This window comes from Xyrauchen texanus, chromosome 46 (assembly GCF_025860055.1).
Source record: "Xyrauchen texanus isolate HMW12.3.18 chromosome 46, RBS_HiC_50CHRs, whole genome shotgun sequence".
NCBI classification, from domain to species: Eukaryota; Metazoa; Chordata; class Actinopteri; order Cypriniformes; family Catostomidae; genus Xyrauchen; species Xyrauchen texanus.
This window is the reverse complement of record NC_068321.1, coordinates 112,498-128,639: the sequence shown is the minus strand read 5'-3', so window position 1 is coordinate 128,639 and position 16,142 is coordinate 112,498. Positions and strand designations below refer to the sequence as shown.

The 16,142-nt window shown below is 36.9% G+C and overlaps 1 protein-coding gene across 2 annotated transcripts in view; it reads right to left on the bottom strand.

Annotated features, from left to right (window-relative positions):
- Positions 1-16,142, bottom strand: part of LOC127637919 (NEDD4-like E3 ubiquitin-protein ligase WWP2) — an 86,920-nt gene that overhangs the window by 39,365 nt on the left and 31,413 nt on the right. For both annotated transcript variants that reach the window (XM_052119169.1, XM_052119170.1), the window contains exon 5: positions 7,027-7,164. In XM_052119169.1, the coding sequence (XP_051975129.1) occupies positions 7,027-7,164 (138 nt within the window). The remainder of the gene's footprint in view (positions 1-7,026; positions 7,165-16,142) is intronic.

Genomic DNA, 16,142 nt, shown 5'->3' with positions numbered 1-16,142 from the left:
TTAAACAACTAGGTTATCAAAGTCACATATGAAATGCAAGCAAATTTGTTACATTGACCATGTTAACTTCCTTTCTACCATTAAGGCACACAAGATGCTCGTTGGTACACTCAAATCATGATGGATAACAAACATTGATCATGAGGTTTTGTTCATGCCAGCTCCTGTGCATGTTGACATTTAAGCAAAAATGATTAATACAAAATACTAAGCCATTATGAAATTCCTGTTTTTCAATGAAACTTCGTATTCAAATTCCAATAATGATAATATAATGTGTGCTCTTTGTTTTTTTTTTTTTTTGTTTTGTTTTTTTTACTCGTGTATATCTGGGTTTTTAAAATCTTAAATGTACTGTCTGGCCCAAACCACAGACCCATTTTAACATTCACTATGTGTGTATTATGCAGTGATTTTAAACTAATGTAAATAACACAAGTAGATGTGCTTGGCAATAACAAATAACCAGTACTGTTCAGATTTTAATGTTCAACATTTAATATCATTTTATACACTCGATTCTTTCTTATCACCTTTAAGACTAAAACGATCTGCAAATGTAGATTTTTGCCCAGTAATCTGATTTCGATCTGCATGTTAACAAATTTACCAGCATTCTTACCATTCTTACAGAGTTTTTCAAATCAAATTTAAGACTTTAAATTGCTAGCCTATATTACATGTTCTTAGTATTTTCTTCCTGTGATGGGGAGGACCAGCCAGAGGCTACAAGAGTCCAAATTTAATTAAATTCCAGATGCACTTTATGGGGGGACTCTTATTTTGAAAGGTTTGCATTTCACTTCTTCCAGCTGCTCATTCAAACAAACAAGGCATTGGTTCTCAATTTTTCGGGTCACCCCCCTTTGAAACAAGAAATGGAAATAAGCTTCAGCAGTCTCTATAAAGTTTTTTTTTAATCCTCATCCAGTAATAATAAACAACTGTGATTGTCGCATCCTAGCCAGATTTGGGGCAAAACAACTAAAACAAAAAATTAAAACAACGGAACCCTCCAAGTTCAATTCAAGAAAGGTTTTTTGTTCATATGGGGTGTCAAGGACTTCCCCATCCTCACCGCCTACCATTCAAACACAATCTAAGAAAATGTGCAATTATGTATACATTCTAATAACAAAAGATTAACAGCTGTAACCCTTTGACAAATAACATGTGTAAGACACGTCTTCATAAAACACACTGGACTTCTAAATGAAATGTATAGCCACACTGCTAATGTTGTTGGCTTCTTATGATGAATGATTTGTGTTTTTTCTTCCATGTGCAAGTGGTTTTGAATAAATCAATAACTGTCATCACTCCATACACTGTGTTAAAACTTATATTATATAAACACAGTTACTGTAATAATGCTCCAGACTGAAGCTAGCAAGAACACATTTGAGCACAAGCTTCTGTTCAGTCAATGTGTTTGTGTTTTTCCCCAGGCCTGTTTATGTATCTGCATGTGTGTGTGTTTATGTCAGAAAAATTGCCAAGGGAAATGAAGGAAAACATTAAACCAACAAAAGTGCCTTCAGAGCGAACAGAGAGCCTTAACAAACCTCACCCAACACACTCCAACATTTATACACTACTGAGTGTCAAACAAAACTCACACATTGACAGAACACACTCCACATCTTCATACCCTCCACACACACACAGATATACATTCCACATGAGTGGTCACCTGCCCAGAGTTTGAGAGCCAATCACAGAGCCAATTGTTCTGATATGCAGTGAAAGACATACACCAAACGGACAAACTATTAGTGGTGGGTAAAAATAGAGATTTCCAATTGCATCGCGATCTGCTTTGAACGATTTCTGTATCGATTCTTAAATCCCAAGATCATTTATTTCCCTCTACGCACAACCCTTTACTACAATGGAAAGAAAACAATCGTATTAGCAACAAAATGTCATGCTATGTGTCTAAAATGTATATATTTGTCAACTAGCTGGTAAATGTTTAGATTTCACTCACCAGTAATTGTGTAGTTTAGCTGTGAAGTGTTCAGCAGCGAGACACTTTCACTGCGTGTTGAGAGTAAAAGTCATTCTGTGTAAAGACGAGATTCACGTGACCTATTTGTCACTGAATAGTGTCACTTTATATACCCATACTGTACTCTGCCAGTTGTTGATCAAGACAACAAAAAATACACATTTAATTATAAATGCATGCAGGGCACAAATAAGATAAAGCCATTCGATTCCTGTCTCGTTGACGTACGCTCACCTTCAGATGCTCATTACAGAAATACTGGGTTTGTTAAAGAGACAGTACCAGTTTTAGCATGTGTTCATCAAATCAGTATAAATACTTGTAAATAGTAAATAATTATGCAGTTAAACAATAATCATGTAAAACAAATAATATAGAAAATATCACATTTATTGAGTGAAATACATGGATTTGTTCATGTTTAAAAAGTCAAAATGTGAAAAAGAATCAAATTTTATTAGTAAAATGTATATTTTCATAATTTACTTTGTTAGAAGGTCCTCTGTATAATTAACAGCATTAGCTGGGAGATATTTGCTTTCATATGTAAACAAAGGGGACATTATAACCCTTATGTAAATACCCACATGAATCAATATAGAATTGGGAAATCTGTATCATTACCCAGCAATACAAATGATTGATGCGTGTGTGCGATTAGCTATAGTTTAGGTACAAATTGTGTGATCTAAACCTGACAAAATCTCCCTCAAATGGACATCTTCAAAGATCCCTGAACAATTATCACATTTAAAATAAATAAATACAAAATAAAAGGTTTACTTTGAGGGTTAGGGTTAATCAACAATAATTTTAAGAAGCCTCATATAAAGACATACAATAAAAGACAGCAGTCTTTAATATATTGAGATTCTTATATTTTATATTTAGATAGCTAGGCTAAGTAAAAATGTATTTACAGTATGGTAAATGGTCTGCACTTATGTAGCGCCTTTTTATCCTTATTCAAAGAGCTTTATACTGCGTCTCATTCGCCCATTCACACACACCAATGATGGTAGAGCTGCCATGCAAGGCGCTCGCCTGCCATTGGGATGCTCTGAACTTACCATAAGTTCCATTTGTTAACATTAAGCATCAATGAAGATTTTTAAAATCAAAACGTGTACATGTATCTAAAAGTTTATTAATTAGACTGGAACTAACCGTTGTATATATTATAATAATCTGATTTTCTGGATTGTTTTTATGAATTATTTTTTGGTAGGGATGTCCCGATACCGATATCAAAAATCGGTCCGATACAGCAGTCATGTAGTCGATACTATCTGACATACAAATGTCCCTGACTCCTTACATAAACATTCAGCGCACAAATTAAAATCACATTATGTGCTAATAAGTTTATTTTACCACAAAAACTGCGATATAATGATAAATATATAGTTTGCATGATCTGCAAATGTGAGCTCTTGTGAATGTGTGGAGACAGTGTTGTGTGACACCAGCTGCACGTACCTTTTAAAACTCCACCTTGACTCATACAGGAAACACCGTCATGAGCATCAAGCGCAGTGAACAAAGCAAATTCACTCTGCAGTGTGAGGCACTTTCAGAGTAATTAGTTCAATAAATGGCATCCTTTTGTGGTTTAATAATCACTTTGAATCTCGTAGCGACCGGCATTTCCAGAGCACGAAGCTGACGTCTTATGTGAGCGCTCTGTGGTCATTACAACACAGAGACACTTCAAAATAAAAGCTCAATTTAAATGAAAAAGTATGACAGAAATGTAATATTCACTGTTATACTACTACTAATAATAAATCGTATAATAATAGTAATTGTATTATATTTAAGCAATATCTTACATGTGTGATATTCTGTTGTGCAGCACTTTATTTGACAAAAATAACTCCAATGTATTTTAAATTGTGCAATAAAAGCACTTTATTTGATTAATAAAAATACAATATCATGTTGAAAATTAATACATTTATTTATTTAAACACCATTATGATGATAAAAATGAAATTAACTTTTAATATGCAGTTTACAGAGTTTAGAAACTGTATAGGTATTGGAACTCGTACTCGGTCCCCCCCAAAAAAGGTAATCGGGACATCCCTACTCTTTGGTTGTTATTTTTTAATATTAATGTTATTATTATTGTATTTATGTGTGTGTGTGTGTCTGTATTGACTAGTTTATGGATGTGTGTGTTGTGTATGCACAGGTTGTTGGGAGAACGCACATTTGTATTTTTTTTTATTTAGTTGTAAAAGTTAGCATTAGTTAATGCACCATGAACTAACATTTGTTTTTAACTATTTGTATTAACTGACATTAACAAAGATTAATAAATACTGTAAAATATATTGTTCAGTGTTAGTTCATGATACCTAATGGATTCACTAATCTTAAAAATGGAACCTTATTGTAAAGCGTTCCCATATATATGACAAAATCAGATTAACTTAATCTTAATTAGCATCATCATGGCAACTATAGAACCCTTTACACACATGCATGCACACAGACAACAGTTCATAACGAAGCTTTTACACGCTCTCACATCATACATCACATGACTCATATATCATCTCAAGCATGCTCCTCTGAGACTTTCGTCGACTTCATTAAAAAGTACACTAACTTCATTAAGGGCAAAATTTTGATGTGGTGGAAATTACGTCTCAACTTTCTTCTCTCTTCTTTATTCAGATCCCCATTAGCTTCCAGAAGCAGTTGCTAGTTGGACAGCAGGGATACTCCGATCGATAGGCCACCGATCCGTATTAGCCAGTATTTATGTCCAGTGGTGATGGGTAATTTGGCAGACTGCATAAATCAAAGGCTTATGTTGCAAAAGAAGCGAGGCTCATTTAAGACTTCAGCAGCACTGTCATGGCATCAGGAGTGTGGGGAATACTGGCATAGTGTTGAAAGACACAATCTTGATTCAGCAGTTAAGAACGATGCAGTGGGAGAGGTATGGTGAATATGAAATGTTTGTGTACTGGACAGTTAAAGGTGCTAGAAGCAATGTTTTTCATGGAAAAGTATGCAAAACAAAATGTCCTACTCCCTGAAATATATGAATGAAATAAGTGTTGTGATATCTTACTGGTCTCTGGGACAGCTCTAGACTAGCTTCTCAGTCTATGCCAGACATAACATCAGCAACAATCAGCAATAACAGCAGTTACAAGATATGGTGTAATAGCACCATAGAGTCCAGAATCATGCGCTCTTTCTCCACTTTCCTTTCATCTCTTGCCCTAATAAGAGAGTGCATGTTTCGCTCATTAAAATTCAAGCAGCAACAAGTGAAAAATGAACTATTAACACCTTACACCCTGAAGGCATTTCTGAGGATTTCATTCTTAAATGACATACATTTTTAGAAAACCTCTCATGATACAACACTGCTGACAAAACACTAAAAATACACTTCAGTTATTATTCACATTTGACATTATACCTTTTAGACAGTATGTATGAAATGTGGTGTTGTTCTTCAACATGTCAACTACACCAGGGGAAAAATGTGTTGAATAATGTATTCATTTATACATTTATAAAATGACACTTATTACAACAAAACTCATGTATCTTTAATCACACAACGTCATATGAACAACCAATAACTGCACCGTAGCTGCTTGATTAAAGTCTCACAGGTGTAGAGTAACATGACATAACAGTAACAGTTCTAGAGACCGTTTAGATTATTTATGTAATGTAATGTTTTACTTTGGGATTGCGAGACTTCAACAGTTCTCATTTCATTTCACGCTGGACATTAATAACTTGCACATCAGTATAATATTGCTTCTATTCTAGACTATAACTGAAGTGTTGTATGTTGTGCATTGTAGATGCAAAAGAGCCGACTCATAATACTCATGAGTTCACAAATCAAAATACACAGGTAGTGGGCAGCACTGCTGCAGCAATGCACTGCAGGAAACACTGTCAGAGTATTTCAGTACAGTGTTCAAGCCGCATCTGCGAAAAATTGCATGTAGAGGAACCGAAAGTTATAAAGATCATTCGATTCTGGTATTTTTTAAATAATGGACCAGAATGTGACAGTCGAGGAGTGACCACACATATAAACTGCCCCACAGCATTGCCATTAACCATTGCACTGACTTGCATACCCAATACAGACTCCCACAAACACATGTACACATTAATACAGACTTGTTAAAGGATTGTAGCAAGTTGAATATTTTATAGGTTTACCGTTAATATTTTGAGAGTGCAAAAGGCAGTAATAATGACAATGTTAAATTAGTCTACTTACTGCTCCATTACTGGGGAACCACCACAAAGAACCAGCTCCCAGTTCCCAACCCTAATCCTAAATAACGGTTGACATTTTAATAGTAACAGTATTTTATATAATGTTTAAATATTTGTATTGTGAATTGGAAATAAAGGTTTATTGTTTGGAACTTCATTTACATATTGCATTGGGGTTTATAAAAAAAAGTTCACATTTACCACTTTATTACGCTTTCATTCTGCTTTGTAGTCAGAAATCACAATTATTTGATTCTATTGACAGCTAAAGTTTCTCCTCAACACTGTCGGCTTTAGCTTGTTCACTGGAGGCAATATTCTTTGTAAAACTGCTTATGAAAAGTACAACTTGGCAATCCCAAAATCTACTTTTGTTTTCCACGGAAGAATAAGATTATGGAAAAACTTGACGGTGAGAATGTAATAATTCTATGCCTTTAACACAAAGAAACTTGGTTATTGCTGGTCCACAATCAAAAAAATCAGTCTATATATCTGTGAAAAAGATGAGGTTTGTAAGTGGTCAGTAAACCCACTGACCTCCTCTGCTCAGTTTGTCAGTTCTGGACCAAACAGTTCAAGTATACAGAGGAGATGTGTAGAAAAGTGACTCTTTCCTACAAACCACAACCTTCTCTCTCGTCCTGCATTTAGTTTTGGTGGAGCATGAATGTGCAGTTGTTCATGTGTTCAATGAAGTGTGCTCTATGAAGTGTGCATGTGTGTTGGAGAACAGAACTTACTGTCAGAGGCAGCGCGGCCATTGGGCAGAGATCCCAAATCAACAACCAGACCATCCAGGCAGACGTTGAGCTCACCGCCTGCTACAACTGAGCCTTTGTTCTCCGTCTGCAGAACCAGACTGAGCTGAACGTTCTCCACTGCCAGAAAGAGACACATTCACGTGTCAGCAAATACATTTTATTTTACATTCTCTACATTTCATTTACATTCACTTCATTTAACAAGATAGATTCTTTGTTTTGTCATTTTTTATGGCTGAAATGAGAACAGGTAAAAGGGGGTTTGGGTAACACTGGAATCTGACTAATATCAGCTTTTCCTACCTCACAATCATATGTGTCAAGAGCTGGAGAATAATCCAGGTCATTTCCTCTTTCACAGCACAGATCTCCAAAACCAACACAACCCCTTAAACACTGCATGAATGCAAGAATGTGTTTATTTTCTGACATAGTGATCTGTAGAACACATGTGATGACATAACTGCTGTGGGAACCTTACAAATGTAAGAACAACAATTAATGGTTTTCTATGTCATTTTGTGCAAATTTTGGAATATCGCTTAAAAATGCTGGATGGGAACATCAAGAAGTGAATGAAATCTCCAAAATGCACATAAAAAAAATGTACGATCGCTATAGGTGGAAACATTTTTATTCTGTAAGACAAAACTACAATGGAAATATGCCTATATTATTAATTAGGGATTTAAAGACTCACCGATTCGCATCGGCATAAAAGTAGACGATGTGACGCCTCAATTTAAAAAAGTGTGCATCGGATTCAAGTGGGCATTTGTATCGCAATGCATCGTTTCTAACATATTTGCATTGGTAAAAAATTATTTATTTATATATCATTATTAGTAGATGTGCTATCATTTTATCATTTGGAAAGTGACCAATATTTTATATGTAGATTGATTTCTCCTCTCTAAACTGTTTCTCAAGCGCGTTCTCTCATCACCACTGCTGCTACGTGAACATGACGTATCACAACACTACAGAGACCGAGGCGTGTCCTGAGAGTCACACAGAAATTAGATTAACATGGCAGAGGTAGAGCTGCATCTTCCACCAAATCATTTAAAATCTATTGTTTGAAAACACTTTAGGTTTTATAAGATAGATGAAAATTTGTATAAATCCCATGCAATTTGTAAAATATGTTGTGCCGCTATAAAATATACAGGCAGTACGACTAATACACTCACCTAAAGGATTATTAGGAACACCATACTAATACTGTGTTTGACCCCCTTTCGCCTTCAGAACTGCCTTAATTCTACGTGACATTGATTCAACAAGGTGCTGAAAGCATTCTTTAGAAATGTTGGCCCATATTGATAGGATAGCATCTTGCAGTTGATGGAGATTTGTGGGATGCACATCCAGGGCACGAAGCTCCCGTTCCACCACATCCCAAAGATGCTCTATTGGGTTGAGATCTGGTGACTGTGGGGGCCATTTTAGTACAGTGAACTCATTGTCATGTTCAAGAAACCAATTTGAAATGATTCAAGCTTTGTGACATGGTGCATTATCCTGCTGGAAGTAGCCATCAGAGGATGGGTACATGGTGGCCATAAAGAGATGGACATGGTCAGAAACAATGCTCAGGTAGGCCGTGGCATTTAAACGATGCCCAATTGGCACTAAGGGGCCTAAAGTGTGCCAAGAAAACATCCCCCACACCATTACACCACCACCACCAGCCTGCACATTGGAGGCATGATGGATCCATGTTCTCATTCTGTTCACGCCAAATTCTGACTCTACCATCTGAATGTCTCAACAGAAATCGAGACTCATCAGACCAGGCAACATTTTTCCAGTCTTCAACTGTCCAATGCAAATTGTAGCCTCTTTTTCCTATTTGTAGTGGAGATGAGTGGTACCCGGTGGGGTCTTCTGCTGTTGTAGCCCATCCGCCTCAAGGTTGTGCGTGTTGTGGCTTCACAAATGCTTTGCTGCATACCTCGGCTGTGACGAGTGGTTATTTCAGGCAAAGTTGCTCTTCTATCAGCTTGAATCAGTCGGCCCTTTCTCCTCTGACCTCTAGCATCAACAAGGCATTTTCGCCCACAGGACTGCCGCATGCTGGATGTTTTTCCCTTTTCACACCATTCTTTGTAAACCCTAGAAATGGTTGTGCGTGAAAATCCCAGTAACTGAGCAGATTAAGAAATACTCAGACCGGCCCGTCTGGCACCAACAACCATGCCACGCTCAAAATTGCTTAAATCACCTTTCTTTCCCATTCTGACATTCAGTTTGGAGTTCAGGAGATTGTCTTGACCAGGACCACACCCCTAAATGCATTGAAGCAACTGCCATGTGATTGGTTGATTAGATAACTGCATTAATGAGAAATTGAACAGGTGTTCCTAATAATCCTTTAGGTGAGTGTATAACAACACACTTAAATTGCCGACAAGATGTGAGTGCATAGACGTCTGTCTCACACACCTCGCCCTCGGATTCCGTACTGCTAGCAGGACGCCAGGTGAGCAAACGATTACACTTTTTTCACTCACCGCTGGCTAACAGATCAGCTCATTCCAACGCAATAACCGACGTGATCGCCTTTTTATTTGTAAGATATTCAGCGTTACAAAGAACGAGGGCCTTAAATTGTAAGGATACCCTAAAAAGTATCCTTAAATTGTTTCGCTGTTAAATGTGTAACTGGAGATAAAACAGGGAAAGAACGTCTTTTTTTTTATTAAATTCTTTCTTTTTTTTGCACTACAAGGGGCTGTTTGTGAAAGGGCCATGTGTTAGAAGTCAGAAGGGCACTTAAGGTAATTTATGATTTACAGTCATCCGTGGGGAACTCGGAGTAGAGCCGCTGCTCCTTTGCATCGAAAGGAGTCAGTTGAGGTGGTTTGGGCATCTGGTAAGGATGCCCCCTGGCCGCCTCCCTAGGGAGGTGTTTCAGGCACGTCCAGCTGGGAGGAGACCTTGGGGAAGACCCAGGATTAGGTGGAGAGATTACATCTCCACACTGGCCAGGGAACGCCTCGGGGTCCCCCAGTCAGAGCTGGTTAATGTGGCTCGGGATAGGGAAGTTTGGGGCCCCCTGCTGGAGCTGCTGCCCCAGCGATCCGACTTCAGATAAGCGGTTGAAGATGGATGGATGGATGTCTGTCTGTACCAAAGAAATAAAAGCAAACTATCTGTACCATATTGAATTCCATAGCATCATATTTTTTTCCATTGTATCCTATTGCATTGAATCGAAATCGGATCGCACTGCATCATAATAGGGGTGAATCGCATCCCATCGGTAGCTGCTTCATATGTATCTTTAATGTATCGTATCGTTGGCTATGCATCGAGATGCGTATCGCATCGGCCTCAGTTATAGAGATGCACATCCCTAGTATTAATATAGCATCAAAAGAGTCAAATTACTTTGCATCAAAAAGCCACATGAATACATCATTTGAACCGAGAATATCATCACATAGCATTTCAAACATTTCTGAGAAGTTTGGAGCAACAAAGTCTGTCATCAAAATGATTTGCTACTATTACCTCCCAGAACTGTCTGATAAGCTTTCACTCCCAGATATTAGACATCTGCCACATGTCAATTATTACATTTAATAAAAGAGCTTAAATTTCTATTTTCATTGCTATTTAGTGCCAAATTTCCCCAGAAGTGACAATTTTGTCCTCTTAAAACACATGGGATGGCGCCATAAGCTGGGTCTCCATCTAAATATTTTGAATTGAAACACTTTTCTAAAAATGTGACTAAAGAAAACGTGAATTTTCACGCATTTCCATCCACTACATCATCTGGAAGGAACAGCCTTGTCATGATGGAGCAGCTGAATTACCTCCTTGCTTTGGGTAGATTTGTATTTGCAGTATTGGAGCAAAAGTTGTATTAAATGCTGCCAGAAGACGCTGCAGAATAAGAGCAATATCTCAAATAATGTGGGCTGAAATGACTATGCCCACAAGCCTCCAGCCTTTGAATACCTGAGTGCGCCCATGCTCCAAACAGTTCTGACAGACTGTAAGGACCCACTTTAATGAACAGCTGTGGGTTAAACACTTAAGAATGTCCAGGGTTATGTTTGAAGAATTGCTTTGTTGTGAGAAGCAGAAACATGTGAGCAAATGGTCAAAACACATCATTGTTTTGTGAATAAACTGCTTCCATCACCTTAAAGGGGATCGATTATGCTATATTCACTTTTACGTGGTGTTTGTACATAAATGTGAGTCAGCAGTGTGTGTGCACAACCACCCTACAGTGTTAAAAGTCCACCCACTCCTCTTTCTTAAATTTCTATTCATCAAAAACAGAGTCTTCATGTACTCCCGGCATCAGAGCCACTGAAGACGCAGTGGACAAGTTTTGGTTTTTGAATTAAATGTGCCCCAAAACATAAAAAAATGTTTGTGCAAATCATTTTACACTGGACTGCTTTGTGAATGTCAATATAAAGCTTCTCAAGCATGGATCAGTACCAACTGTTCGTGTTCCAGCTTTATATCCTGAAGATGTATTGCATTTAATATTTTGTGAATGTTTGAAAATCGACTTTCTGAATGTGATTGTTAGCGGATTCCATGGCTAATGCAGCTAAAGTTAGCATTGTCTCTGATTGTATTCACGGAGACCAGATATGCACATATGTATATATATATATATATATATATATATATATATATATATATATATATATATATATATACATATATATAACCCTATCCATACAGATATGGCTGAACTCCGGTATTTACGCTGTCAGTCATATTGGTTCTGATTTGTTGTGGCTGTAGTATCCGAAACAAGAGCTGTAAAGGCACAGCCCTCTTCTGGAAAGGGGCGGGAAGCAGCAGCTCATTTGCATTTAAAGAGACACACACAAAATCAGCGTGTTTTTCATTCCACCCAAAAAGAGGCGTTTACAACATAGTATAATAAATGATCCGTGGGGTATTTTGATCTGAAACTTCACAGACACATTCTGGGGACACCTGAGACTTATATTACATCTTGTAAAAAGGGGCATAATAGGTCTCCTTAAATGCATAGTTTGACATATACAAAACTCCAGAAAATCCACCTCTGCCTAGCACAAACTTTTACGCATTTCTGTAAATTCCATTCAGGTTATCTTAAAGGGTCATGAAACACTAAACTACATTTTCTGAGATGTTACCAGATGTGTTACACATGATAAAAGACAATGCCAGAATCCATTCATTTTAAGAGAAATGTGGTTCATTTAAGAATGTTTTAAACTATTTTCATCTGGGTTTAAAATCAACATTGATTCAGCGTTTTCTGCGTCACATTATGTGCCGTTTCCATGTCCTATAGCGCATTGCAGCATCATAAGTTTCTTATCCAAAGAGAAAGTCTCAGGACTATTCATTAAATCACATGACCAGCACTTCAAGAACAAAGAAAGAAAGTCAGATAGACAGACGTTAAACCATGCCAGCTTCTTTGGCTATCTTGATGGCAAACCCAGCAATAGCTGCTGTGGCTTTTATTCCAAAGAAAGTCAGAAAACATTAAATACTGCAGAATATGCATATATGCCAAGTATAATTACTTAAAATAACTCTTTAATAATTAAGTTTGATCAGCTTAATTTTAAAAGTGTGTAAACACTTGTGTACAGTATATTACATTGCAAACCCTAAATAGAGTAAATCTAAGTAGGCCATTTTTCACAATACAGCACAGCACATCCAGGTTTCTGAAACTTATTAGGGTAGCTTTACAGGATGATGAAACCAAATTAGAAAAAAGGTTTGAATTAAAAAAAATATATGTTTTATCACTCATAAAACCTTTAATCGAAATGCTCATTCTAAAGGTGCGTACACACTGCCAGCGACATCGCGCGCGCGCCAGCGACTCAATACCATTCATTTTCAATGCGAGCACAGCGACTTCCGGCGACAAGAGCTGTCGCGACCGTTGGTGCTAGATGTGGGCGTGTCCAGCGACGCGACAAAGTTGAGAAAAGTTCAACTTTGGAGCGACTAATGGAAGCGACAGCCAATAGGAGAGACGACGGGAGAGCTCACGTGATCCTTCTCTCTCTCTCTCAGCTCCTGCAGTAATGGAAAGATGGATGAAAGGCTAATTCTTGCTGTTAGAAATTTCCCAGTGCTATATGATATGTCTCTTCCCACGTACAAGGACATTTTTAAGAAAAATACTGCGTGGAAAGGTGTATCTGAGATCGCGGGGATTTTATGGACCCAGACAGACCGGCATTTGCATTTTCGCAGGAGATAAACAGCCGCTATGGCAAACAGCACGCCTTGTTTCTCATTCATCTTTGATATAAAGCATTTTATGTACTGATTCCATTTCTATTTAGTCTTTTCCCTCCAAAATGTTTGTTTTTAGTGGCAAGAAAAGCGATTCGCTGTCAACAGCAATGGAATGGCATCCGTGAATGTCATTTATAAACGTTACTAGGCAACCAGTAGTGGGAACACCCACTAGCTACTTCACCACCAGCCACTGGCAACTTGCAGCGACAAAGTCGCTGGCAGTGTGTACGCACCTTAAAATGCTTGAAATGAGTTTTAAATACAAATATAAACTGTGCTTACATTGCATTTATGTAAGTAAAGGAAAAGTAGTGTCCAGTGTCCAGCATAATGTGACCTCTTTCAAAACTTATTAAAAGAATCTCAGCATACAGCTCATGGAGTTGGTTGAGGGAATGAACAGCGTGCAGAGCTGGAATCTACACAATAGGTGAATACTTTCATTTCAAAACAAAGTTCAAGGCCAGGGGCCGGATTCACGAAAATTATCTTAATGACCATTTTCTTCTTAATTTCTAACTTTTAAAAAAAAAAGTTAACAACATTTTGTATTTCTGGAAAAAAAAAAAAATACTTGTTAAGAAAGGTGTTATCTTTTTTCTTTAGATTGTTCTGAAGATTTTTTTTTTAAAGTGCTCCTCATTTTAACATCTCATCTATCAACAAATACCCAGTGCAATGGGGTGTATTATTATATACAGTTGAAGTCATAAGTTTTCATACACCTTAGCCAAATACATTTAAACTCATGTTTTAGGTCAGTTAGGATAACTACTTTAAGAATGTGAAATGCAGTGTTGTATAAAGTATCCATTTGTCATACTTGAGTAAATGTAAAGTTACTGATATAAAATTTACTGAAGTATCAAAAGTACATGTAAATTGCATAAATTATGGAACAGTTTATTAAACACATGGCAAATTGTTTGATTGGTGGTGCTCAACATTCACTCATCCTCAGGCCATCCCGGATGTGTATGACTTTCTTTCATCTGTAGAAAACAAGATATTTAGAAGAAAATTTCAACTCTATGGGTCAATTCAATGCAAGTGAATGGTGGCCAGACATTTCAAGATAGAAAAAGCACATTATGGGAGCATAAAGTTATTCATACTACTACAGTGGATAAATCTATATCCTCTGAAGCGATTCAGTTGGTTTTGGGTGAGATCAAACCAAATTGTAACTCATTTTCACTGTATGTCTTGCCATTGCAATCTCTAGGCACGATCATGATCTCAAGCTTGATTTCACTTTCTCATGCTTGACGCATGTGCAGAGTCCTAGACGGCGCTATAGGAAGTGTAATTGAGCTTGAAATACTGATCGCCAAGGAGACTGCTAATGTCAAGATTTATAGTCAAAAAAGGAGTTATAATTTGGTCTGTTCTCATCCACAACCAATTGGATCTGTTCAGAAGACATTGGTAAATCCACTGGAGTCTTATGGATTACACTTATGCTGCATTTATATGCTTTTTGGAGCTTCAAAGTCTGGCCACCATTCACTTACATTGAATTGACCTACAAAACAGCGATATTCTTCTGAAATTCTGCTGAAACACAGTTAAAACAACTTAACAGCAACAACTTGACAACCACCTAGAACACCCTGTAAACTGCAGAGCAATTAGCAAAACGACACAGAAAACAACTTAGCAACAGCAAAGTAACAATCTGGCAACTGCATACTGTAGCAATGCACCAAACAGACAGCAGAGATCACCTTGACAACTGTATAGCATGCCCTAGCAACCATCTAGAAAACCCTAGTAAGCACATACTGTAGCATAAATATGCTACAAAGCAAAAATAACACTTTAGCAACCACCAGAAAAATAGTTTTGCTTAGGCAAAGACCATTCACATCTTCATAAAATACCAAAATAAATAATTATGGACATATTCATGAGGAAATATCAAAATAAATATTACTGGACATTTACATGAGTGCTGGTAATTCTTAATTCACGTCATACCTCGTTTAAATGTAAAATATAAACCCATGTGATTGAATTTAATATGAACAGGTCTCCTGGAAAGGCTTTCATAATGTTTAAGCCTAAACTCATCAAATTAATTAGTCAAAAAAAAAAAAAAAAAGAAATTACATGAAAAGAATTCTTGTCCTCCCCAGAGGAGACAGACGACAGAATACACAATCTGGTGCGCTTCGCTTGTGATTTTGATTCAGATTCGTGATTCGCAAAACGAATAATTCAGAGTGCTTTTTGAATCTTTTTGTTAAGTTCAAAGGAATCAAATTTTAAAGATTTGAATCCTGGCGTCCCGCATCACTATCGGCGATCAGCATGTAATTTTACACGTACAGCTGCTATTTTTATGCTGTGTTAAGTCGCAAAAGTAACGAAAGGGTCTGGAGAAATGTATCTAAGTAAAAGTATACATTTTCTCTTCAAAGTGAAAGTGCAAAGAAATCAATAAAGTACAAACATTTTAAAACTGTACTTAAGTACAGTAACAAAGTATTTGTACTTCATTACTATACACCTCTGGTGAAATATCAGAATAATAGTAGAAAGAACTAGAAAAAAAAGTTCGTCGAGACAAACTTTAAGTTGGCTTGTGAAAGTTTGGACTAGAAAGTTTGAAGTTTAAAGTAGTTTGAAGTTTAAATTAGTTTAAATTAGTTTAAATGAGTTTAAAGTAGTTTATAGTTTAAAGTAGTTTGAAGTTTAAAGTAGTTTGAAGTTTAAAGTAGTTTGTAGTTTAAAGTTTAACTTAGTTGCTAGATAGATAGATGGACATACACACAGATAGACAGATAGATAGA